Source organism: Dreissena polymorpha, chromosome 2 (assembly GCF_020536995.1).
Source record: "Dreissena polymorpha isolate Duluth1 chromosome 2, UMN_Dpol_1.0, whole genome shotgun sequence".
NCBI classification, from domain to species: Eukaryota; Metazoa; Mollusca; class Bivalvia; order Myida; family Dreissenidae; genus Dreissena; species Dreissena polymorpha.
In genome coordinates this window covers 64,985,565-65,012,504 of record NC_068356.1, presented here as the reverse complement: position 1 = coordinate 65,012,504, position 26,940 = coordinate 64,985,565, and the positions used below count along the sequence as shown (strand labels likewise).

The 26,940-nt window shown below is 36.5% G+C and overlaps 1 protein-coding gene across 2 annotated transcripts in view; it reads right to left on the bottom strand.

Annotated features, from left to right (window-relative positions):
- Positions 1-26,063, bottom strand: part of LOC127867365 (zinc finger protein 14-like) — a 45,589-nt gene extending 19,526 nt beyond the window's left edge. The window contains exons 1-3 of one of the 2 annotated variants that reach the window (XM_052408452.1): positions 25,943-26,063; positions 25,482-25,629; positions 23,899-24,174 (exon numbers count right to left, since the gene is read on the bottom strand). In XM_052408452.1, coding sequence (XP_052264412.1) covers positions 23,899-24,174; positions 25,482-25,629; positions 25,943-26,005 — 487 coding nt within the window. In that variant the 5' untranslated portion in view covers positions 26,006-26,063. The remainder of the gene's footprint in view (positions 1-23,898; positions 24,175-25,481; positions 25,630-25,942) is intronic. The other variant, XM_052408454.1, reaches the window with a different exon arrangement.
- Positions 26,064-26,940: the final 877 nt, after the last annotated feature.

The following is a 26,940-nucleotide window of genomic DNA, read 5'->3' as shown; positions in this document are numbered from 1 at the left end:
AAATGCTCTATAACTTCAGTCTCTAAATACAGTTAAAAGGCGACCAGAATGCAGTAGGTTACATTTAATTTTCAAAATTTTCTAGTAAAGGACCTCCAAAGCCCCCGATTGCAGGAGGGGAACATCCCCTCCCGCATATACCCCCTTCGCCACTTCGTTGCTCAATAAAAAATCGTCGATGGCAAAAATTCGCACCCCCCTTTTCAAAACACTGGCTACGGGCCTGCATAGCGAGAAACTTTCCGGAAAGAGGGTTTCTTTGTGGGGTCATATTTTTAAAACTGGGGCGTGGCATTTTTGGGGGTTAGTGAGTTAAAGATTTAAATTTGAAATTGTTAACATTTTTAAGTATTTAACATGAGCGGACCAAATAACGGGAGTATATATAGAGGCACAGAACTCTTTTGGTCCGGACCAAATAACGGGAGTATATATATAGCGAGCGCGATGCTTTTTTTACATCCAACATTTATTCATCATGCAAGGAGAGGAACTTTCCGGAAAAAGGGTTTCTTTGTGGGGTCATATTCATAAAACTGGGTCTTGGTATTTTTGGGGGGAAGTGTCTTACAGATTTTAAAATGAAATTATTAACATTTTCAAGTATTATATGAATGGGAAGACCAATTAACGGGAGTATATATAGAGGCGCAGAACTCTTTTGGTCCGCTTGCTGCAGAATTACCATAGCGCGGACCAAATAATCTCAGGCTTGCATGGCTAATGAGCTTCGACGGATCATGCAGTAAATACACCACACTGCGTTATGATTGTAAACCGCAGTTCACAGTTTAAATGTTTTCGGTCAAGGTTTAATGGGATTTCATGTTTAGATAAGATCATACTATTTTCACTGACATGCACTTGTGTTTGAGATGGAAACACGACAACATCGGCGGTAGGTTTATTAACAACGGATGCTTTCTTGGAATTAATTGGAAAGGGAAATAAGGAAAGTTTATTTCAAATAATGACGGAATAAACTGTAGTATTTTTAGAAACATACTATAGATATTTGCTACTTTTTCCTAGTTTCCGGAAACAGACGGAATAAGCCGAAATTGATATATATTTACATCCGGACTACTTTCTTTATTTTTTTTTGACTCTGAAGGACCGGGCGGCCGGTCCTTATGCAATTTTATTTTAAATAATTTCAATAATATATATCTCTGTTCCTATACAAAATTATACATGGTTCGCGGACCAAAAGAGGCGATTATGCCACAATCTCATTATTCTTATGTATTTTATGTTCGCCGCTGTATATAAAATGCATATTTCGTGGAATAATGCCACATTTGTGTCACTTGATAGTTAGGTTTTCTATGTAACAATTTTTAACAATCTTCATTATTTGTAAACAACCCCAGCTCAGGGATGAAATGCACTATTATTGGGAGAATATATCGATAGTACGTTTGAAAGACTTAACAGCCAGTTGTAAAGCTAAAACCTTTGCTCACACAAATCCTCTGTTCTAATTGAGATGAGGCCAACATTTTCTATAAATTATTTTTTTCTAAAAATGTAGATTTTATATTATAATAGATGTAATATATGTATGTTAAAAGATACATTTATTGATATAATGACTAATGGAAAATGAAGTAGTGTTCAATAGCTTCATATGTCTGGCTATTTTAACCCGTATGTAAAAAACAACAACATTTAATAGGGACTAATGTGCATAAGTTATGGTTCAAAATCTACTAATGACAGTCCTATCTCGCGTACGAGTTGTGCAATAAGTAAACCAGCGGCGTGTTTTAACAGGGACCTGTTTGTATTGGTCCCTGCCCAGCAAACATTTAAAATCGGTCCGATATTTATTTCAATATCGGCCCGACATCGGTAATTACATCGGCCCGAGACCGGGAGTGCAACACGGCGCAATGTTGGCCCGACGTCGGTATGTATATCGGCCCGAGATCGGTAATTACATCGGCCCGAGATCGGAAGTGCAACACGGCTCGATATTGGCCCGACATTGGTATGTATTTCGGCGATACCTTCTTGAGCCAGCATGGTGCCGACATACTTTTAACCATTCCTCAGTCCCTGTCTAGCCTCAATTGTTTTTAATTTTTGTATGTAGTGTTAAGGGCCTACCATTAAAACAGTTTCTTAAATAAATGAAAGAACATTTTCTTCAAACAACATTTTATTTTTACATTCTTTTTAACCAAACTGGAACACAGTATTTGCTAATTATACTACTGTTTTGAAACTGAAAATGTACTAATTCCACCATTTTGATTCTAATGGTGTAAAATTAATTAATATATACGTTGACTAACAACAAATGTAAAAGAAATTATTTAAACATACTATAATTCTACTGGTACAGAAACTGAAAAAGTAACATATTGAAACAAAATGTTAAATGACAAAATTACTTGAGTATTGTATTTTGGTAATAGAATGCTCAGCAAATGTAAATAAAATAGAGAATTATGAAAAATCGAACGTATCCAAAATGAATAATGTATACATGGAAAATTACCAAATGCATGTATAAATGGCTCATATCACCCATATTATCAAAACTGGTCTATAAACCCTGGCAATTAATAAAACAAGAGCACCGCCTTGCGGGTGCAGACCGCTCATCTATTTTCTTTTTAAAGGTGAAGGGACTCTCATTTTCAATCACAAAGGAGGGAGGAGTGGAGTGAAGAGGGGTGTATAGTGTGGGGTTGTGGACATTTATTACATTATCTTCCAAAAAAGCGAAAAAAAAAAAAAAAAAAAAAAATCGGGGGGGGGGGGGGGCGATGGGGGGGGGGGGGGGGGGGGGTTTGGGTGCGATGGTTGGACGGTATTTCAAACATAACAGTTTTTAAAAAAAAATGGGAGGGGGGGGGGGGGGTATAGTGTGAGGGTGTGGTGGTAATTTGTGAGATGATCTTAAAAAAAAAAAAAAAAAAAAAAAAAAATAGGGGGGGGGGGAGGGGGGAGGGGGGGGAGGGCACGGGGGATGGTTTGGGTGGAGTCTATTGTGGTATGTCAGGTAAGAGTAGTTTCATCAAAGTATCAATCAAATCTAATCATAAATAAAGAAGTTATGGCAATTTTAGCAAAATTTAATAATTTGACCTTGAGAGTCAAGGTCATTCAAAGGTCAAAGTAAAATTCAAGTTGCCAGGTACAGTAACCTCATGATAGCATGTAAGTATTTGAAGTTTGAAAGCAATAGCCTTGATACTTAAGAAGTAAAGTGGATCGAAACACAAAATTTAACCATTATATTAAAAGTTACTAAGTCAAAAAAGGGCCATAATTCCGTAACAATGACAACCAGAGTTATGCAACTTGTCCTTTTACTGTACCCTTATGATAGTTTGTGAGTGTTCCAAGTATGAAAGCAATATCTATGATACTTTAGGGGTAAAATGGACCAAAACATAAATCTTAACCAAATTTTCAATTTTCTAAGTATAAAGGGCCCATAATTCTGTCCAAATGCCAGTCAGAGTTACATAACTTTGCCTGCACGGTCCCCTTATGATAGTTCATAAATCTTGCAAGTATGAAAGCAATAGCTTTGATACTGTAGGAATAAAGTGGACCTAAACACAAAACTTAATCAAATTTTCAATTTTCTAAGTATAAAAAGGGCACATAATTCTGTCAAAATGCCAGTCAGAGTTACATTACTTTGCCTGCACAGTCCCCATATGATAGTTAGTAAGTGTTGCAAGTATGAAAGCAATAGCTTTGATGCTTAAGGAATAAAATGGACCTAAACACAAAACTTAACCAAAATTGTCAATTTTCTAAGTATAAAAAGGGCACATAATTCTGTCAAAATGCATGCCAGAGTTATCTAACTTTGCCTGCCCAGTCCCCTCATAATAGTAAGTAAGTGTACCAAGTTTGAATGCAATAGCATTGATACTTACTGAGAAAAGTGGAACTAAACGCAAAACTTAACCAAAATTTTCAATTTTTTAAGTATAAAAAGGGCACATAATTCTGTCAAAATGCACGCCAGAGTTATCTAACTTTGCCTGCCCAGTCCCCTCATGATAGTAAGTAAGTGTACCAAGTTTGAATGCAATAGCATTGATACTTTCTGAGAAAAGTGGACCTAAACGCAAAACTTAACCGGACGCCGACGCCAACGCCAACGCCGACGCCGACGCCAAGGTGATGACAATAGCTCATAATTTTTTTTCAAAAAATAGATGAGCTAATAACCATTTCTTTAAACTGGATGGCGTACGATACACATAAAAAAGTAACAACAAGAGATTGCCAAGCAATATGGTCCCCTACCGGTGAAACTCCACCATTGTCAGTAAAAACATTTTTTTTAATTTGTTGTCATAGCAACAAGAATTTCTGACATAGGAACAAAAGGAAATGACGTGCATAATCTCCATATTGCCATCTATCCCTGTTTCAAGTTTCATGAAAATGAAGAACTTTTTAAGTTATCCCAGGATCCAGAAAAGTGTGACGGACTGACAGACAGACTGACAGAAAGACAGACGGAGTGCAAACCATAAGTCCCCTCCGGTTTCACCGGTAGGGGACAATTAAGACTAGTCAGCAAAATATAACATAGTATATAGTCATACGATACAAAAAAAATAGTAACAAGTAAGACTAGTCAGCAAAATACAACATAGTAGTCATACGATACACAAACAATAGTAACAAGTAAGACTAGTCGGTAAAATACAACATAGTAGTCATATGATACACACAAAATTGTAACAAGTAAGACTAGTCAGCAAAATACAACATAGTAGTCATACGATACACAATAAATACTAAATAGTAACAAGTAAGACTAGTCAGCATAAACAACATAGTAGTCATACAATACACAAAAAATAGTAACAAGTAAGACTAGTCAGCAAAATACAACAATGAAGTCATACGATACACAAAAAATAGTAACAAGACTAGTCAGAAAAATACAACATAGTAGTTGTACAATACACACAAAATCATAACAATTAAATTCAGCAAATTTCTATCCAGCAACAAACAAAACAACAACATAGTATTGGTACTTTTAACCATTCCCCAGTCCCTGTCTGGCCTCAATTATTTGTAATTGTTGTTGGTATTGTTAAGGGCCTACCATTTAACCAGTTCCTTAAACAAGGGCTGTTTGTAAAACATGCATGCCCCCCATATGGGCTCTCCGTTGTAGTGAGAGCCATTGTGTGAATATGTTTTTTGTCACTGTGACCTTTGACCTAGTGACCTGAAAATCAATAGGGGTCATCTGCCAGTCATGATCAATGTACCTATGAAGTTTCATGATCCTAGCCATAAGCATTCTTGAGTTATCATCTGGACACCATTTTACTATTTCGGGTCACCGTGACCTTGACCTTTGACCTAGTGACCTGAAAATCAATAGGGGTCATCTGCGAGTCATGATCATTCTACCTATCAAGTTTCATGATCCTAGGAATAAGCGTTCTTCAGTTATCATCCGGAAACCATTTTACTATTTCGGGTCATTGTGACCTTGACCTTTGACCTAGTGACCTGAAAATCAATAGGGGTCATCTGCATTCATGATCAATCTACCTATCAAGTTTCATGATCCTAGGCCTAAGTGTTCTTGAGTTATCATCCGGAAACCATTTTACTATTTCGGGTCACTGTGACCTTGACCTTTGACCTAGTGACCTCAAAATCAATAGGGGTCATCTGCGAGTCCTGATCATTCTACCTATCAAGTTTCATGATCCTCGGCCTAAGCGTTCTTGAGTTATCATCCGGAAACCATTTTACTATTTCGGGTCACTGTGACCTTGATTTTTGACCTAGTGACCTGAAAATCAATAGGGGTCATCTGCGAGTCATGATCAATCTACCTATCAAGTTTCATGATCCTAGGCCTAAGCGTTCTTGAGTTATCATCTGGAAACCATTTTACTATTTCGGGTCAACATGAACTTGACCTTTGACCTAGTGACCTCAAAATAGATAGGGATTATCTGCGAGTCATGATCAATGTATCTATGAAGTTTCATGATCCTAGGCCCAAGCGTTCTTGAGTTATCGTCTGACAACTACCTGGTGGACGGACGGACCGACCGACAGACTTACAGACCGACATGAGCAAAGCAATATACCCCCTCTTCTTCGAAGGGGGGCATAAATATGACGATGTGTGATCAACACCTGACTGAACAAGGGCTGTTTGTAAAACATGCATGCCCCCCCATACGGGCTGTCCGTTGTAGTGGCAGCCATCGTGTGAATACGTTTTTTGTCACTGTGACCTTGACCTTTGACTTAGTGACCTGAAAATCAATAGGGGTCATCTGCGAGTCACGATCAATGTACCTATGAAGTGTCATGATCATAGGCAAAAGCGTTCTTGAGTTGTCATCCGAAAATCATTTAACTAGAGTTATCATCCGAAAACCATTTTACTATTTCGGGTCACCGTGACCTTGACCTAGTGACCTCAAAATCAATAGGGGTCATCTGCGAGTCATGATCAATCTACCCATGAAGTTTCATGATCCTAGGCGTATGCATTCTTGAGTTATTATCCGGAAACCATTTTACTATTTCGGGTCACCGTGACCTTGACCTTTGACATTGTGACCTCAAAATCAATAGGGGTTATCTGCGAGTCATGATCAATCTACCCATGAAGTTTCATGATCCTAGGCGTATGAGTTCTTGAGTTATCATTCAAAAACCATTTTACTATTTCGGGTCACCGTGACCTTGACCTTTGACCTAGTGATCAATGTACCTATGAAGTTTCATGATCATAGGCCCAAGCGTTCTTGAGTTATCGTCTGACAACCACCTGGTGGACGGACAGACCGACCGACATGAGCAAAGCAATATACCCCCTCTTCTTCGAAGGGGGGCATAATAAATGAAAACAAAAAATTTCCTTTAAACAAAGTTTTATTTTAACATTCTATTCAACCAAACTGGAACAATTAAAGTATTTGTTAATAATACTACTAACTTAACTGAAAATGTCAAACAATATACTTATGTATTACTCATTATTCTAATGGTGTAAAACATATTTATATATACCAAAACTAACAAATGTAATACAAATTATGTAAAAAGTCTATATAATTCTACACGTACAGCAACTAAAAAATTAAAATTTTTAAACAAACTGTTTAATGACAAATCGACTGAGTTTCTTTTAAAAAAAAGACAAATTAAAATGATTATAACACAAATATATTGAAAAGTAACACATACACAAGTTAAGCTATTTATGTAATAAAGGCTAAAAATAATAATAATAATTAAAACACTGCTTCCATCATTATGCATAAAAGTTGTGTAAAATAAGTAATTACAAGTTCAAAGAGACCTTTACATAATAAATGATTCCAGTAGAAGACTTAATTCACAGTTTAAACCAACGAGTTATAATAAATTGCGACGCTTCATCACGTTTCTTGTCCGCCCTTGCTTTTCTGCCACCGTCATGATCAGAGGCTTTTTGAAACCATTCCCTGCACTCAATTTTAACTTCTGCAGCATTTCAAGGAACCCATGACAGCTTCTGAAAATGGTTATGAATGATTGTAGGCTCATATTATTAGGATATTCATTCTATGTTCAAACAGGGTTGCAAGAATTAACGATACTGGGCAGTTTAACCAATGACATTTCTTAACACTTTTTACATTACAATGAAGACTATTTCTGAAAAAAAGGAAACATGCCGGATGTAATTTTGTATATATAAATATTTTGAACTGTGACAAAGTCTTTTTACACATGCTATGACAACTTACTGTGCACAGCGACAGGCAATCGAAGTTCTCCAACAGCTGCCTTTCGTTTCTTTCCATGCTTGTTATTCTGCCTGGCGACCTCATTTGACATGCAATGAAATACAACAAACATTAGAAAGTCGCGAAAACATGTGACATTTAATGACAGATAACAATTTCGGAAAAAGCTTCAATAAACATCGTCAAATCTTGTGGATAAATAATTAAAACTGATTCATAACCTGGAAAATATTCAGGGCAGAGTGTTTTTACATTGATAATTTCGAAATAATTCAATACAGCTATCTCCCGCCTGGATCTTCACTGCAAATTAAAAATGCCAAGGGAAACAACCGCGGTAATTTCTTTTGACAACTGTTACTCTTCCTGGGCACACCATTACATTTTTATTTATTTATTACATTTGCGTTATTGAGGTTTACCCACAACTACGTGCTGTCTCGATAAGTGTATAACATGAACTATGAAGCAGTTTACATGTATAATACCCATACAAACATAAAAATAAACATATTATACACATATGTCAGTTAAGTATGACTGATAAAGGGCCATTTTGAAAATCAGATGACAGACAAAGGACCCATATTTTGGCCATATAGCAAGCCCACATAGGTCCCTCATATTGTCCGGTTGCAAATCTGTTGGGATTCCAATTTCGTTTTGCGGGGACCAGCTTCTTAGATCTGCTCAAATTTTACTGTCAAATCTTCAGTTGATTTCAACAATTCTACATATAAAAATCACGCGCTACCTTGGAAATGACTTCATCGATAAATAAATTATATGGTGACCTGTCGGTTGCCTATTGAATTCAACATTATTGTAACGCTTAAATACGAAGACTCACTAGATACCGGGAAAAGATAAATTACCGTTTTTGCGTCGAATTGCGACGAGAGGAGATAACATGAGATGTAGCCTCGCGCATGCGCGGACAGTCTTTAAAGAAAAAACATCTTGGCATGAACGAAAAAAGGACAGAACCAATAGTTTTTCAAAAACCCAAAATGTAGGGTGGGCGGGATGCATTTTATCTCATCCCACACATTGTCTCATAGAATTACAATCAAACTTCGTCTTCCAAGTAAGTACTCGTTTAATTTTTAAATTCTATTTCGACAACGTTATTGGTACGCCGATAAAATGAGACTTTAAAGCAAGGTCATTCCAAGATGTAATCTTGTTATGTAAGAGAAAATTGTAAATTCCTACCATTACATTCTGAGTACCGCTTCTGTTAATGAATTCTCTTGCAAAATGTTTTTGTCGTAGTACTTTGCAAACGTGCTTTTGTTTGTCCAACCGGCTTTCTGCATAATTTCTTCTATAGACAGTCAGTTTTGTTTTAGAAGTAACAGCTGCCCTAACACTATGTGCTGTAAACTGTGTAATGTCAATTCCAGCTCTCGCCATGACCACTTTGATCCATCTAGCAATCGTATCACGAGAAACTGAACCATGTGGTTTTGTATAAATAATGAACAGCATATCTGTTTTTGTCCGCAAACTTTATGTCCTTTTCAAGTATTCTTTTAGAACAAAATATACATATAATCAACTATCTGGCGGATAACACTTTAAATGCAAACTAGAAACATTATAACTATGTCTGTTGTGTTTAAAAAAATATCAAACTGAAAAATGAACTCGGAAGGCAACTTCTTGTAGCCCTTAACAGTCAGTAACTGAAAAGTATGTACACGCGCTGCATTCACAAGAGCAATTAACATTACTAATTTTAATTTTTAATCTTTGAGACTCACTGTTTCACTGGAGAAAGTTTCTGTAGGTATTTCAAGACCAAGTCAACATTCCAAATGTGTGTGTATCGAGCACATGGTCGTCTAAGATGATAAACTCCCTTCAAAAACCGTGTAACTAAAGGATGACTTCCAGCTGGAAATGTATTCACAATAATTCCTAACGATGACAGAGAGCTACGCACAGTGTTCATTGCTTAATATCCTAAACCACGCTGAAATTCCTCAGTAAGGAAGTCTATGATTTTTATTATAGAAACTGAAAACCTATCAATCTGTTGTTTGTCATCTGCGAATATACACTTCATACTCGCGTTTTGTGGAAGTTCGCCACGACGCCATGAACACTCTGGTAGACGTTGTTGAAAAGCCTCGGTTTCTAAAGGATGCCCCGACAGCTTGCATGCGATCAGCACCAACTGTTGCTCTAAAGGATGATCTTTGTCTGAATGTGTAAGGGCTAGTATTCTGTGTTGTCGAGGGAGTATCAAAGGAAAATCGACCAGTGTTTCGATCATCAGCGGCCACCAATGTTGTGTTGGCAATAATGGAAAAATGCCCCAACCCCGAGCCCGATCCACCTTGATCTTTTGAATGCAAAGTCCTATAACACTGAAAGGGGAGAAAATAGCATAAATCAAATGTACCCCCAATCAATCCTAAAAGCATTAACACAGCTGCACTCTGGGTCTGGTTTCCATGAACAGTATTTCTGCACTTTTTTATTAAAATTAGTAGCAAACAAATCTACAGAGGGTATGCCATATTTTACACAAATACTGCTAAAATGTCACTATCTAATGACCATTCTATGTTGTCTTTAAATTCTCTTGATGCATGATCTGCATCAACATTATCAGTGCCTGGTATATGAGCACACATGATCCACATGTTATTGTTAATACAAAATTGCCAAATTTTTTGACTAATTTAATTGAAATCATAAGATTTTACTCCTCCGAAATTGTTAACATAACTAACTGTGGTAGTGGAGTCAGTGAAAACTTTGATATATTTTCCTTTTATCAAATGCTGTAATGCTTGTAGAGCAAACAGAACTGCTAACATTTCTAAAGCATTAATATGATACTCTTGATCTCTTTCTAACCAATGGCCACCGATCTTTTTGATACCCAAGTTTGCATCCCAGCCAGACCTACTTCTATCAGTGTGAATAATTACCGAAGGGTTTTCTCTGCGAATTTGCCTGAGTTGAGAATGAATATTATTTATCCACCATTGTAAGTCTGATTTCATAGGAGGAGAAATATTCATGATTGAATCGAAATTGCCTTTGCATTCTTTTAATGCCAGAGATTTTCCTTTTTCTAACTGAAGATAATGCAATTTTCCTAGTTCCATAGCAGAAAAACTTGACACAATCAAACCTATGACATGAGCTACCGTGCGAATAATAGCAGTTTCACACGTGTACAGTTTAGAACATTCAAATTTTATCATTTGCCTTTTCTCATCAGGTAAATTAACTATCATCTTCTGCGAGTCAATAACATTTCCAAGATATGTAATGATTTTGGATGGGATAAAAACACTTTTATCCCTATTTAGCAAGAAACCCAGGGTAGTCATGAGAGTAGAAGTTTCTTGTATATTTACAGATTATTTTTCGTTTGATGTGCCTCCAAGTAAACTGTCATCAATGTAAACTGTATTCAAATGCCCATCTGTTCTTAATTTAGCATACACAGGTTTCATGAGCTTTGTATAAACTCTAGGTCCTGACGACACACCATTAGGCATACAGACATATTGAAAGATTTTTCCCCGCCACATGAAACGAAATTAAAGCTGTTGTTCTTCAGCTATAGGAATGCTATAATATGCATTATTAGAATCAATAGATCCAAAATACATGTCTTTAGAAACCAAATCAAGTGCCTTTTCAAAATTTTCCATTTTAAAATGTTATATGGAAAATATGCATTCAATTTTTCCAAATTAAGTATCATGCGATACTCTCCTGGTTTTCTATTTGCCCGTAAAAATACAATGTATAGGGGACAAGAATTGTCGAGGGTGATAATCAACTTCAATTGAAGTAATTTATTGATTTCAATATCAATGAAAAATTCCTCTTTATGATTAAATTTATGCTGAGAAAATTTTTCTTGTGGAGGAGGCAATTCAGAGAAATCAATGTTCTATTATATCAAGTATTTTTGGATCTTGAGTAATACGTTTCCATGCCGAGGAAAATTCTTTCAAACGGCTTCGTACAAATTCTGTACAAGAAATTATTCTTACCTCTCAAATATTTATTGTTTCATGACGGGTTGTTGAGGAGGGCCCTGGCCCCTCCTCCTTCAATATTTTAGATCCTGAATTTGCGATCTAGTTTTCCCGAAGGCCGATGGGGCTGAGGATGGATATCTATATCCAGAGGAACTACGGCCACGGAAAGGCCGGTCACGGAAAGGCCGGCCGCGAAACATGGGTTGTCCTCTCGCTGGACGGGAGTCATATTGGAGCTTATTTCCAATTTTTTGAGTGTCCTCTATTTCTCTGGCCGATTTCTCGATATCACAAAATAGCCACTCATTATATGGCTGTGAAGATGAACACAAAGAAGAGTAAGGTCTCTTCATTTCAGGCCTTAAAGCTTCCCTCCTTGTCATGTTAATTTGTTTGTTCGCATGTCCCAAAAGCGAGAGAGTATCTTGGCAATTGTCCAAAGGTTTGGCAATATCTATGCCCAGTTCTTTAATTTGCAGTTCAGCTTTTGCCATTGAATCCACTGATTGCGCAACTAAAATTGCTGCTTTGATGATTGAAGTTTCAGTGTCTGTAACTTTTTGTCTAAAAACTTTGTATTTGTTTGAAGGAAATTCCAAACAATCTTGTTACACTTTACTGTTTGTAATGCTTCACAATTTTCAGGGCGAGGAAGTGCCTCATCTTTAGTCATGTTTGAATATTCGTCCTCTTTAAGCCCGTTTATAAACAAATCATTTATGTTTGAAGCTAGTGTTTCTTGAATAGGAGGGCCCAAAATCACCTCCCCTTTCAAACGCTGAGTCATTTGACTGAAACGAGAACTCTCAAAATCTCGTTTATGAGAAAAGGATGCATTTACTGTTAGTGATTCTTTACAATTAGAAAACTCTCCTTCTGCCAATTCCCCTTTCTCCATATATTCCTCATAGCCATAATCTACTGGCATTTCTTCTAAAGCCGAAACGCGAGTAACAAGTTCCGTAAACTTGACATCGGTGGCTAACTGTTGTTGTTTAATGTCCGACAATGCCTCCAGCATTTTTGACTGTAAATCAGCGTCGGACACAGATTTGTCCTTCGCCGACTTACTAGAAGCCGACGCTGTCGCAGTCTGCTTCTTCTGTGTCGGTTTTACCGAAATATTACCACAAGTAGTAGCGGTTGTACCGCTTTTTGTTTCTTTTGTCGATGTCTTTTTTGTACTTGGCGTAACGTCCGCCATTATGAAAAACACGTGTTTTCAGAATAAAACACATCGTCGTAGAAAAGACAACTGACACTGTCAACATAAACCCCAGGTCTAAAAATGACACTGAAAGAGTTTTCGTGCCGATGGCCACAAAAGGACACCTCGAACACGCGATTTTAAGCCATAAATCCAAAGAATAATCTGTACTATAAAGTTCGCTTATCAGACCGCCGCCATAACGCTTTGCCACTGACTGCGCATGCGCGAGGCTACATCTCATTTTATCGACGTACTAATAACGTTGTCGAAATAGAATTAAGCATAATTACACTGTATTAATAGTTATATAATGTGATGCATGGATTGGTATTATTATAGTTTGTGATGAAAGCCAAGTAATGTTCTCTTTAATTTAATGAAGTTGAATCATGATACTTGCTTAATTGTATCAAACATGAACTTTTAAATATTGCAGGGACTTCCTTATGCAAACAGCGCAGTCATCTGTGTATCCAAAACCAGACTACGCTTCATATATGCCAAATATTCCATGTACAACAGAAACAGGACCAGCTGAACATTGTATTACAATAAGGATAATTCTATTCTGTATATACAAAAAGTGAAAGTATTGCATAGTTGCAATTGTTATACCACAATTTTATTCACAATGTTAAACTCCCTTAGGCCACCGTGACATAAAAATACTGTCTGACCCAGCGGGAAAAAAATTACTGTGAGAAAAATACTGTCGCCCGCTGCCATAGGTTTCAGAACGTTCGAGCGCTACAAGACATTAATGAGTCAACTTAACGTCATTAGCGTCATAAAGATTCTCGCTAAATACCGCGCACAATTATGGTTGATATTGATCTACGGGGTTTGAGTAGTTTTCGGTATTATAAAATAAATGTTTGACAGGGTGACAGTACAAGAGCTGTCAGAGGACAGCGCGCTCGACTATTCGAGTGCTTGACAGTATAACGTAAGCCATCATGGAGAGGGGGGATATAATGCGGGTGTGTGATCATTTAATAGATGATCTTCCAACAAGGGACAAAATTGTCACAAAACCAGGTTTTTATTGTGAAAAAAAATCTGTTAAAGGGAGACAACTCAAACTGAACTTTTGAAATGAACAAGCAAAATTAACCCCCTTTGTAAGTTTGTTTGAAAATTAATCTCTTTTAAGTCGTGGCAACCTTGACATTGGAGATATTGACGTGATTCTTTCATGCGACGCACCGTCCCATGATGGCGAACAAATGTGCCAAATGATTTTAAAATCTCACAATAAATGACATAGTTATGGCCCAAACAAGCTCATTTATGGCCATTTTTGACCTTTGAACTCAAAGTGTGACCTTGACCTTGGAGATATCGACGTAATTATTTCGCGCGACACACCGTCCAATGATGGTGAACAAATGTGCCAAATGATTTTAAAATCTGACAATGAACGACATAGTTATGGCCCGGACAAGCTTGTTCCGCCCGCCCGCCAGCCAGCCAGCCAGCCCGCCCGCATTCGCCAACCTAATAACCAGTTTTTTTTCCTTCGGCAAACCTGGTTAAAAATAAGAAAATAAAAATTGGGTGGGGTGGGTGGGGGGGGGAGTCCTGGGATGGGGCTTGAGGGATGGTTTGGGTGGAGTGCATTGTGGTATGTCAGGCAAGTGTTGTTTTGTCAAAGAATGAATCAAATGTGATCATAAATAAAGGAGTTATGGCAATGAAAGCAAAATTGATTAATTTGACCTTGAAAGACAAGGTCATTCAAAGGTCAAAGTCAAATTAAACTTGCCAGGCACAGTACCATCATGATAGTAAGAAAGTATTTGAAGTTTGAAAGCAATAGCCTTGATTCTTTAGACGTAAAGTGGATGTCAACACAAAATTTAACAAAATATTCATTATAAGTTACTTAGACAAAAAAGGGCCATAATTCCGTTAAAAAGCCAACCAGAGTTATGCAACTTGCCCTGTACAGTCCCCTTAAGATAGTAAGCGAGTTTTCCAAGTCTGAAAGCAATAGCTATGATAATTCATGAGTAAAATGGACCAAAACACAAAACTTAACCAAATGTTCAATTATCTAAGTATAAAAGGGGCCATAATTCTGTCAAAATGCTTGATACAGTTGTCTGCTCTTGTTTATAGATTGGGATCATGTTGGTAAAGAAGTATGCAAAATATGAAAGCAATATGTCAAAGGACATAGGACATATTTGGGGTAGTACGCAAACTTAAACATAGAATTATCAATAATATGCATATTCTCAGTATAAAAGGGGCCATAATTCTGTCAAAATGCTTGATACAGTTGTCTGCTCTTGTTTATAGATTGGGGTCATGTTGGTAAAGAAGGATGCAAAACATAAAAGCAATATGTCAAAGGACATAGGGAATATTTGGGGTAGTACGCAAACTTTAACATTTGCACGCTATCGCTGACGCCGGTTGAGTAGGAAAGCTCCACTATATATATTTCATATATAATAGTCGAGCTAAAATTGTCAACTTTCGGACATTTCTTAAGTGGACAGCTGTCACCCTGTCAGATGTAATATTTATATAATGACCAATGCGTTAATGACATCATAATACAAATCTGGATGCTCAGATGTATCTTGATTTTCAAGAATTTTTGTTGTTGAGACAACATCTTGTCCAATGATGTTCCATAAATAATCAAGGAAAACTCTGTTTTCGTTGTAAAAATATTAAAAAAATACGGTTAATACTCCATTGTGCTATTTAACACATGTTATATTACCTTAATATTTCTATACTTACAAGTTTATTGACATAATGTATTTCTGATTCATAATTACAGGAACCATTTCTTTGATAGCAGTGATATAATTTGTGTCAAAGGGAAACGGAAAAGCGGTCTCATTAGTGTCCCAGAGTGTCCAGCTAAGCGACAGAAAGGTGGAAGACAGTATCATTCATCAGACGAATCCAAGATTCTTGCGCATGTTTGTGAAGGCTTATCAGACATTTGAACTAAAATATGAATATCACATGCACATGTAATATTATGATATAAAAAGTATGAATAACAGATTGCAATAACACAGTTTTATATAGATTAATTTGAAAATGATTGAGACAATGATTACCATGGAAAACATTGATCATAAAGAATTAAACACTTATTAATGTAACAAATGATAACAAAAGTATAAACAAGAAAGGTGCTTTTTCTTTCCAAAACATTATTCATAAAGAATAAAACTGTCATTAATGTAAAAATGATAATTATAGTATAGACAAGAATTGTGTATTTCCTTACACACCAACATGCAAGAAAAATGTAAAAATAAAGATAATAAAAGTTACTGTAAAACAAAGTGTTCTATATGAATAACATCTTTATAATGAGGGCCTAAATTAACATTTTGTTTGTTTTCCCCTCCCACTACCTACCCACCAAAATTCACCCTACCCGAAAACTTAACTGCACAAAATGACGACGTATTTTCAATATCTAGTGCAATTGAAATGCCAATCAGATCAAAAACTGAAAAATTATTATCAGTGTTATTTCTTAGAATCATAAACTATTGTTACTATGTATGTATTATTAATAAGGGTGCATATAGTGGAATAGAAATAAGCTGTTTCATGCACTTTGTAAACAAGAGGGCCTGAAAGGCCCAAAGTCGCTCACCCGAGATAACAAGATATTATTGGGACAAATCTTCTGACCAAGTTTCACGAAGATCGGAAAATAAATGTGGCCTCTAGAGTGTAAACAAGGTTTTACTATAGCCATATAAGGAAAAATGCCAGGCCCCCTGGCAGCCATGTTTTTCAACCAACCGGCATCATTTTTAAACTCGTCCAAGATATTATCGGGATGAATCTTCTGACCAAGTTTTATGAAGATCGGACAGTAAATGTGGCCTCTAAGAGTGTTAACAAGATTTTACTATAGCAATATAAGGAAAAATGCCCCGCCCCATGGAAGCCATTTTTTTAAATCAAACAATTATTTTCGAACTCATCCAAGATACCATTGAGACCAATCTTCTGACAAAAGTTCATGAAGATTGGACTATAAATGTGGCCTCTAGAATGTTAACAGGGTTTTACTATAGCCATATATAGCCATATAAGGAAAAATGCCCCGCCACTGGTAGCCATGTTTTTAAAGCAACCAAAACCATTTTCGAACTCATCCAAGATATCATTGGGACAAATCTTCTGACCAAGTTTCATGATGATCGGAAAATAAATGTGACCTTGTTAACAAGGTTTTAATATAGCCATATAAATAAGGAAAATAGCTCCGCCCTCGTGGTGGCAATGTTTTTCAGCCAACCGGCACCATTTTTCAACTCGTACAAGATAATATTGGGATGGATCTTCTGACCGTGTTTCATGATGATCGGACTATAAATGTGGCCTCTAGAGTGTTAACAAGATTTTACTATAGCCTTATATAGCCATATAAGGAAAAATGCCCCGTTCTTTGGTAGCCATGTTTTTCAAGCAAACGTAACCATTTTCGAACTCATCAAAGATATCATGAAGACAAATCTTCTGACCATATGGCATCAAGATTGGACAATAAATGTGGCCTTTAGAGTGTTAACAAGGTTTTACTATAGCCATATAAGGAAAAATGCCCCGCCCCCTGGCGGCCATGTTTTTAACCAACCAGCATCATTTTCGAACTTGTCCATGATATTATTGAGATGAATTATCTGACCAACTTCATAAAGATTGGACAATAAATGTGGCCTCTAGAGTGTTAACAAGATTTTACTATAGCCATATATAGCCATATAAGGAAAATGCCCCGCTCCTTGGCAGCCATGTTTTTCAAGCAAAGGTTGCCATTTTTTAACTCATCCAAGATATTAGTGGGACAAATCTTCTGAGCAAGTTTCATAAAGATCGGAAAATAAATGTGACCTCTAGAGTGTTAACAAGGTTTTACTATAGCCATATAAGGAAAAATGCCCCGCCCCCTGGCGGCCATGTTTTTAACCAACCAGCATCATTTTCGAACTTGTCCAAGATATTATTGAGATGAATTATCTGACCAACTTCATAAAGATTGGACAATAAATGTGGCCTCTAGAGTGTTAACAAGATTTTACTATAGCCATATATAGCCATATAAGGAAAATGCCCCGCTCCTTGGCAGCCATGTTTTTCAAGCAAAGGTTGCCATTTTTTAACTCATCCAAGATATTAGTGGGACAAATCTTCTGAGCAAGTTTCATGAAGATCGGAAAATAAATGTGACCTCTAGAGTGTTAACAAGGTTTTACGATAGCCATATAAGGAAAAATGCCCCGCCCCTGGTTTTTTCAACCAACCGGCATCATTTTCAAACTCGTACAAGATATTATTGGGATGAATCTTCTGACCAAGTTTTATGAAGATCAGACAATAAATGTGGCCTCTAGAGTGTTAACAAGATTTTACTATAGCCATATATAGCCATATAATGAAAAATGACCCGCCCCTAGGCAGCCACGTTTTTTCAAGCAAACGTAACCATTTTCGAACTCATCTTAGATATCATTGAGACCAATTTTTTGACCAAATTGTATGAAGATTGGACAATAAATGTGGCCTATAGAGAGTTAACAAGTCAAATGTTGACGCCGCACAACGCACGACGGACAAAAGGCGATCACAAAAGCTCACCATGAGCACGTTGTGCTCAGGTGAGCTAAAAACTAAAAAAAATTCCCTACCTACCTACCCAACCTTGAATACAATATGGGTCGCGAGAGGGGAAACAAACACTTTTTTAATGTTAGGCCCAGTCAGTCGTGTACAAGTCGTGTACAAAACTATGGTCCCGGATCAGACCGTGCTGATTAACATGTACCGTGTTCATCTGGATCAAACACCATTGAGAATGTTCCTATTTGACTAAAAAACAAAGATAAAACAAACGTATATCCTTCTGACTAGCTAGCAGTATCTGGAATATAACTGCCTCCAAATCTGATACTATTACTTTTAAGTCTTACAACTTAACATATGATATCAGCAAAACAATAAAATGCTTTTAAATACAGTCATATTGGAGCCCCCTTACATTTCTTCTCATGTCTGTGTAGATTTGGCCTGTACTTAATCGGCTTCATACATTTTGAGCATTTCAGTTCCAGCTCTTGATGAACCGCGCGTATGTGTTCTTTCAGTGAACGTGGTTCCATATATTTAACACCACAAATACCACAAATGCTACAGTTCTCCTTTCCTGAACATATTTTGGCATGCATCTTCATTGCCGAGTAGCTATTGAAGCGTCTATTACAGGTAATACACTCATGTGGCCTTAAATTGCCATGTGTATTTGTATGATCATCTCGTGCTGTTTTGTCTCTAAACGTCTTATCACAACCTGGATATTGACACTTTACTATCTTGGATGGAGTTCCCATATCATGTGTAGCAAGGTGGCGCTCTAAGTTGTATTTACTACCGAAAGACTTGCCACAATGTACGCATAAATGGGGCTGATGTTTTGACCGTTTATGTTCTAGTAGTTTGCTTGAATCCTCGAAGAAAAGTGTGCAAAGAGAACACTTGTATGAGTCTACACTTGAATGGACCTTAATATGCCTTGACAGTGATCTTTTCAGTTTATATGATTTGCCACAAATGTCACAATTAAAGGGTTTTTCATGCACGTCCACCTCTCTGGATTTATTTAGAAATGAGCCATCAAGTATATCTGGATCACTGTGTGGCTCCTCAGGATCATCATTAGCATCTTCTACAAACATCTCAGCATCAGCACCGAAATTGTCTAGCAGCGGCTCTAGATCTGTAGGTGACTCCATCTGAAATATATGTAAATCGGCATTTATAAGTAACTTAAAAGTCAGGTTGTAAGGATGTTGTTATACAGTGAAACATCCACTAACAGTCACAACAAACAATCCTCTCCAAACAATGTCACTAATGGCTACCTTTTAGTTTGGTTTACCTCCCCTTATCAGATATATGCTATGATCGAGTCCATGCAATAGAAGGCTTGCTACCTCTGCCCAGTTCAAACAAGAGCACCGCCTTGCGGGTGCAGACCGCTCATCTATTTTTCTTTTTTAAGGTGAAGGGACCTATCTCAATACTTCAATCACAAAGGAGGGAGGGGAGGGGTGGAGAGGGGTGTATAGTGAGGAGGTGTGGTCATTTATTACATTATCTTCCAAAAATAAGAAAAAAAATTGGGAGGGGGGATTCTTGTGTGGGATGGTTGGACGGACTTTCAAAAATAAAATAATAAAAATAAATATTTGTGTTTTTTAACCATGTTTAAAAAAAATTGGGGGGGCGGGTCGGGGGAGGGGTTAGTGTGAGGGTGTGGTCATTTATAAGATGATCTTTCAACAACAAAAAATGGCAAAAAACAACTTTTTTGGGGGGGGGGGAATTCTTGAGTGGGGCGAGGGGGATGGATTGGGTTGAGTCTATCGTGGTATGTCAGGAAAGAGTTGTTTTGTCAAAGCATCAATCAAATCTGATCATAAATACAGAAGTTATGGCAATTTTAGCAAAATTTAATAATTTGACCTTGAGAGTCAAGGTCATTCAAAGATCAAGGTAAAATTCAACTTGCCAGGTTCAGTACCCTCATGATAGCATGAAAGTATTTGAAATTTGAAAGCAAAAGCCTTGATACTTCAGAAGTAAAGTGGATCTAAACACAAAATTTAACCATATATTCAAAGTTACTAAGTAAAAAAAAGGGCCATAATTCCATCAAAATGACAACCCAAGTTATGCAACTTGTCCTGTACTGTCCCCTTATGATAGTTTGCAAGTGTTCAAAGTATGAAAGCAATATCTATGATACTTTAGGAGTAAAGTGGACCAAAACACATCTTAACAAAATTTTCAATTTTCTAAGTATAAAGGGCCCATAATTTTGTCAAAATGCAAGTCAGAGTTACATAACTTTGCCTGCACAGTCCCCTTATGATAGTTAGTAAGTGTTGCAAGTATGAAAGCAATAGCTTTGATACTTAAGGAATAAAATGGACCTAAATACACAACTTAACCATATTTTCAATTTTCTAAGTATAAAAAGGGCACATAATTCTGTCAAAATGCAGGCCAGAGTTATCTAACTTTGCCTGCCCAGTCCCCTCATGATAGTAAGTAAGTGTAGCAATTTTGAATGCAATAGCTTTGATACTTTATGAGAAAAATGGACCTAAACACACAACTTAACCGGACGCAAACGCCATCGCCAAGGTGATGACAATAGCTCATAATTTTTTTTTTCAAAAAATAGATGAGCTAAAAATGAAGTTTGAAGGGGTATCTTTAAATTGTTGACTTTAAGTGTATCCCATTTCCTATATAACGCGCTCACAGTGTCTTTCAACTGTTTAACTTATTGACATCTGTATCCCAAGGTCGTGACTTTTGTCAATTGAGATATAATATATAATGAATAAGAAACTAGTCAATTAAACACCTGTTACTCAAATCATCTGAAAACAAAAGTCACCTCTCTACACCATCCAACTCCTATCTATGGCAGTTGGTTGTTGTCAGCAGGTTGAAACAAATCCTTAATTTTTCGGTAATGAAGTAATGACAAGTGTTTTCAGGCTCTTAAAAAAGTGAATCAATGAAGTAAGGATTGCGATCATCATTACCACCTACTTTAAAACTGTGACTAAATAAATATTATACATACAACCCCCATATACATTTATTAAGACATCAGGGAATAATCTACATGTGCGTTCCGCGTCTTTGACGCACACATATCGAAATAGACGCATCGTTTTAAAATATGTGCGTCCACTCGAACGCATTGCTGAACTGTATCCGTTAACGCATACGCTAATCACGATAAGTACGAACTATCTTGTGTACGAGTCAAAAGTAAAGCAATTAACGCAGAGTTTAACCGAATGAGGCCTGAAGACTCCAGCAAGTCTTTTGATTGGCTCTAGTCGAGCCGCTGCTGTATAATACGAACCAATTAGAATCGACCTTTTAAATAGAATGTGTTATGATATTTTCTCGAGTCCCCGGATGAAAACCTGCTTTAACTTTGTAAATAATACAGAAAAAATGCCTCCGAAATAAGGTGTTGAAGCTTAATCCAAAACAAACAAATCTAAACTTTAATAATGGTAGGTCAACGGCTCGCAATTCGGACGTAAACAATAATATTATCAAGCTCGCAATTCGGATGTTAACAATAATACTATCATCGATTTGAATCAAGTTGAAATGTTATAACAGGTTACATTCATGTTACAGATAATGTTTTAGCCTATGTGAAGGCAAACAAGATAGTGATAACTCTGAATTTTTTTATTTTTTTTGGTTTCAACAAGTTTTTGAGATTATTACAAGTTTAATGCAAGTATAGTTATTGAGCTAGTGTGATTTAGACATATTTTCTTAACTACTTGGTATCTTTCAAAATTTGGGACCCATTCGTTTTCAAAGTGGACTCATTAATTTTGGCCTGGGACTCATTGGTCTAAAATCTGCGAGTTCAGGGACCCATAGATAGTAAATTCTAGATTATTCCCTGAGACATCATTCTATGTACCTAAACAATTAATTTATGTGACAAAGCAGTCAAGTCTATCTTTAAATTTTCCAAAATAGTGTTGGTAAAAAGAAATAAAACTCGAGAATGTTGAAAAGGTACTATTGATAATACATAAGGCATTTAAAAGTACATTTGTATGGATATTTGCCCAAATACACTTACTGTATGCCTCAATTATAAAATTATGAATTATAAAGTCACTGCTCATATAAGGTTTCCTGGTCTTCTCCAGATGGTTTCCACGTTTTCCCAACATGGTCATTAAAAACGCAAATTTCTCCACAAGAAATACTTCTCTGGAGAAACCCTGCTGAGAGGTTATGGCAGACATGTGTAAGTTTGTATAAATCCTTTAATTATTGTAGTGGCTTGCAAATTAAAGCAGTTTTTCTCCCTTAATTCCTGAGCATGGCCCATTTTGCCCGATCTTTTACTTCAGGGAGCCACATTTCGCTCATTTTTTACGAACATTTGTCAGGATTTTTTCCACATGTAGACCAATGCCTTTGTCATCAATGTTTATAGACAGTTGTTTCAAATTGGACTTTGAAAATTTTTATTTTTCCGATTTACTTACCATATGTAAGTTCATGCTAAAATACTGAACACTGCTCCAGTGGTATTACACTGCTCAAAAGGTTTCGGGGTGCATGTGAAGTGTCAAGCCGATCTGTCAATTCGTTAACGAGTTATTGATCGGAAACCACTTAGTGTGATAGTGACCTTGACCTTTGATCTTGTGACCCAAATTTCAATAGGGGTCATCTACTGTTAAAGGCCAATGCACATGTTAAGTATCAAGCCAATCAGTCAATTGGTTGACGAGTAATTGATCGGAATCGAATTTCACACTTAGTGTGATAGCGGCCTTGACCTTTGACCTAGTGACCCCAATTTCAATAGGGGTCATCTTCTGTTAAAGGCCAATGCAAATGTTTAATATCAAGCCAATCGGTCAATTCGTTGACGAGTTGTTGATCTGAAACGATTTTTACACTTAGTGTATAAGCGACCTTGACCTTTTGCCTAGTGACCCCAATTTCAATAGGGGTCATCTTCTGTCCAATGCCAAAGCACATGTGCAGTATCAAGCCAATCGGTCAATTATTTTACGAGTTATTGATTGGAAATAAACTGGTCTACACTAAGACTTGTCTACCGACATGTTCTAACAACAGACATCCACCAAAACAATATACCCCTTCTTCTACGAAGAGGGGCATAATAATGATACAAGCCCATAACAAATATGCAGTTCAGTCTTTACCTTTTTACTTACACTATGTCTATCCTTGGTATTAACATACAGCTTTTCTTTTCTTTCGCTATTGCATCTTGTCTTCATTGCCTTTTTTGAAGTACCAGCAGCAACCGAATCTTCACCTTGTTCCGGCATGTTAGAACAAGAAGCGGTTTCCTTCTTTATGATGAGTGTCCTGTCACCCATTTCATCCACGGATTCATCAATGTCTGTCTCAACATCTGCATCACAGTCATATGGATTTTCTTCTTCTATTTCAGATTTCACCTCCAATATAGGATTTGACAACAAAGAACCATCAAACACGTTGTCTACATCACTGCGTTGCGAAGATATGTCAGCCTCTTCTTTTAGCGAAGATATGTTAGCCTCTTCTTTTAAGGTATTCAAATTGGTACCTGTTTCAACAGTAAAGTTATTATACCATTAAATAATTATTATTGATGGGGCATACATTTGTGTTGGTTTTGTGGGTTGACCCTTAACGTTTTAAACACAAACACATCGCCACAACTTACTATTTTTCCCCACATATCAGAGAGGCAACCAATTTATGTTACCACAAACAACATGAAATTTGATGTGGACCAATATAGCAGAGCTCCAGATACGGTTTTGTGAAATTCTTAACGTTACTACCAGATCTTCAAAAATAATTCTTAACTCTGAAATTTTATTCTTAACGTTACTACTAAGTTTTGGAAAATAATTCTTAACTTTTTTAAATGACCTAAAAATAAATAATAATGGTTATTTTCATGCAAAAAAAACAAAATAAACATACTAGCAACTTTACTTATACGAGTTCAACAGTGTCTAGTCAGTATTATACAATTTAATTTTTTAAATACCTTCATATGCTCAAACTGTGCTTAGATTGCATGCCTTCGATGAATTTTTAAATATTTCACAATTAAAACGGGTCCCCCTATCAATCTTTTCAACGATTAGCCACGGGAATTGTCCCTTCCACTCGTTCAATGTTTTGTTTAAGTTTGGACCCGTCGTGTCGCGTTTTTTTAGCTTTTTCCGTATGTGTCGGCAAGTGAACATACAACATCGTATAAGATCTTTTCTATATTGTCTTTCTTAACATTCAACTTCGGCTCACTTTGCGTACAATATGTTAAAGCGTGTTTTTGCATGCTTTGCAGTTTTTAAGACGCTCTCTGGGCGCCGCCATTGTTTTTGACAGAGAGACTGTACACGCCGCTTTTATTGGAAAAAAGACGCTTTGTTAAACAAACCCGACAACCATTCTATATAAGCACCGAACAGATCTTTAATACGCGAAGTTTTCTAAAAAAAATCGATACGAACCGATGTAAAAATAATATTCGTAACTTGATTTTGTAATTCTTAATGGTACGACAAGATTTTAAAATAAATACGTAACGGACTTGAAATAAATTCGTAATTACGAAAATACGACCCTTATCTAGAGCTCTGAATATAGAATGATGATTTTACAATTTTCATGTAAAATGTGTTTTAAAATAAGTATATCTGGTTCAACCATTCAAAAGTGTTGGGAAATTCCCATAATTCGCGCATTAATGTATATCAACGTTTGTCTCTTTTAATTTTCCTCTTTTTTTTAAAATTTATAAGCGAGCAATTAACATCAGAAAATATCACACTACCACTTCATCGCTTTATTTATGAACAGTTACCTTGAATGTCAGTAACTTTGTAATATACTCACAAAACGTCTCAAACGCCTTTCCAATGTCAGGGTTGGATTGGACAAATTTTGCACCGAGGTTAGTTCCAGAACTCTTCACATCTGTCATTGATGAGGTATCAATAAACATCACAAAAGCATGCACGTCTGAAGTTTCAAATGTTTGGAACTGAAAAGAATCAACGTGTGCTGCCACTGTTAGTTTCAAACGGAATAAAATCATTTTGACACAAAATGTATGATCTTGATCTTCAAAGTTGCGGATTTGGGGTTTTATTTTAATATTCAGTGAAGAACAGAAAGCTCACTTTACTCTATTTATACATGTTTTTTCTTTATAATCAAAAATAATAATTATGCTTTGCACAAGATAATAAAACTAAAATATGCTAGGTGCAATTAACAACACTCAACGGGTTGTAAAAATCACCAATAGATTAACCTTATTTTTTGTTATTGTTAAATTAAAGAAACTAACGTACCAGATCAGCTACTCTCGCCAATATTTCATGGGGCGTTGGTTTTGGTGCCATAGCTACAATCATATCTCCTTTTCGTATCCCGAAATTAATTTGTCAACGTAATGACAAAATTACAATGAGGGGAGGCAATCATCGCGATACATTACAGTCGAGCCGGTAACCAAAACGTAAACCGGTCAAATATTGGGCCAATCTGCACGCAGAGTTGTCGTTCCTTGCTCTCACATACAACTCTGCGAAAGGTTCAGCCCTCCATTTGTCTATAAAATAGATAAAACCGAACAAACGCATTCAACGTATATTTGATTGGATATTTAAGATCGCATGCATTCAATTAAGAAATATGACTTTTAAATGTACGATAAATCGTGCAAAAACGTGCGAGTTTTAATGCAACTCTTTGGAACTAATTTATTGCCCATTTACGCAGATGGAATCATTCCACGCACTTCACAAATGTAAACAATTTAACATATTTTTTTAGTGACGTTAGGAATTGCTTCGACGTGTGTATGTATGTTGGTTTCTTAACATAAAAAACCATATCAATTTTATAATAATGAATTAAGACTGATATAAGATATCATGGTATGAGATGGTTTTCTTTAATGCAGTGAATGCAATGTAACCGTCGTGCAAGAGATTGTTTAGTATTCTATAACCTCAATGATGAACGCTTGGAATGATCATGACATAAAGGAGAAGCGTTCATAACAATAGTCCGTTCTGAGCCCAACACAGAGGTGAATGTAATGTAACCGTCGTGCAAGAGATTGATATTGGGCATTGTGAAGAGGTAACAATGCTTCGGTTAAATCGTAAATATCCCCTCTTTTGGTCCGCACACCAAACTATCTTCGATGCTTCTTTGGTAACTAGTATGTTGATTTTTCTCTAGCGTAAGAATATAATATTTTCTCTGTCCTATTTTGTTTGCGTATGAATACAGTATTATAGATAATACGATTGTACAGTCGACTGTTTCATCATTTTCTACA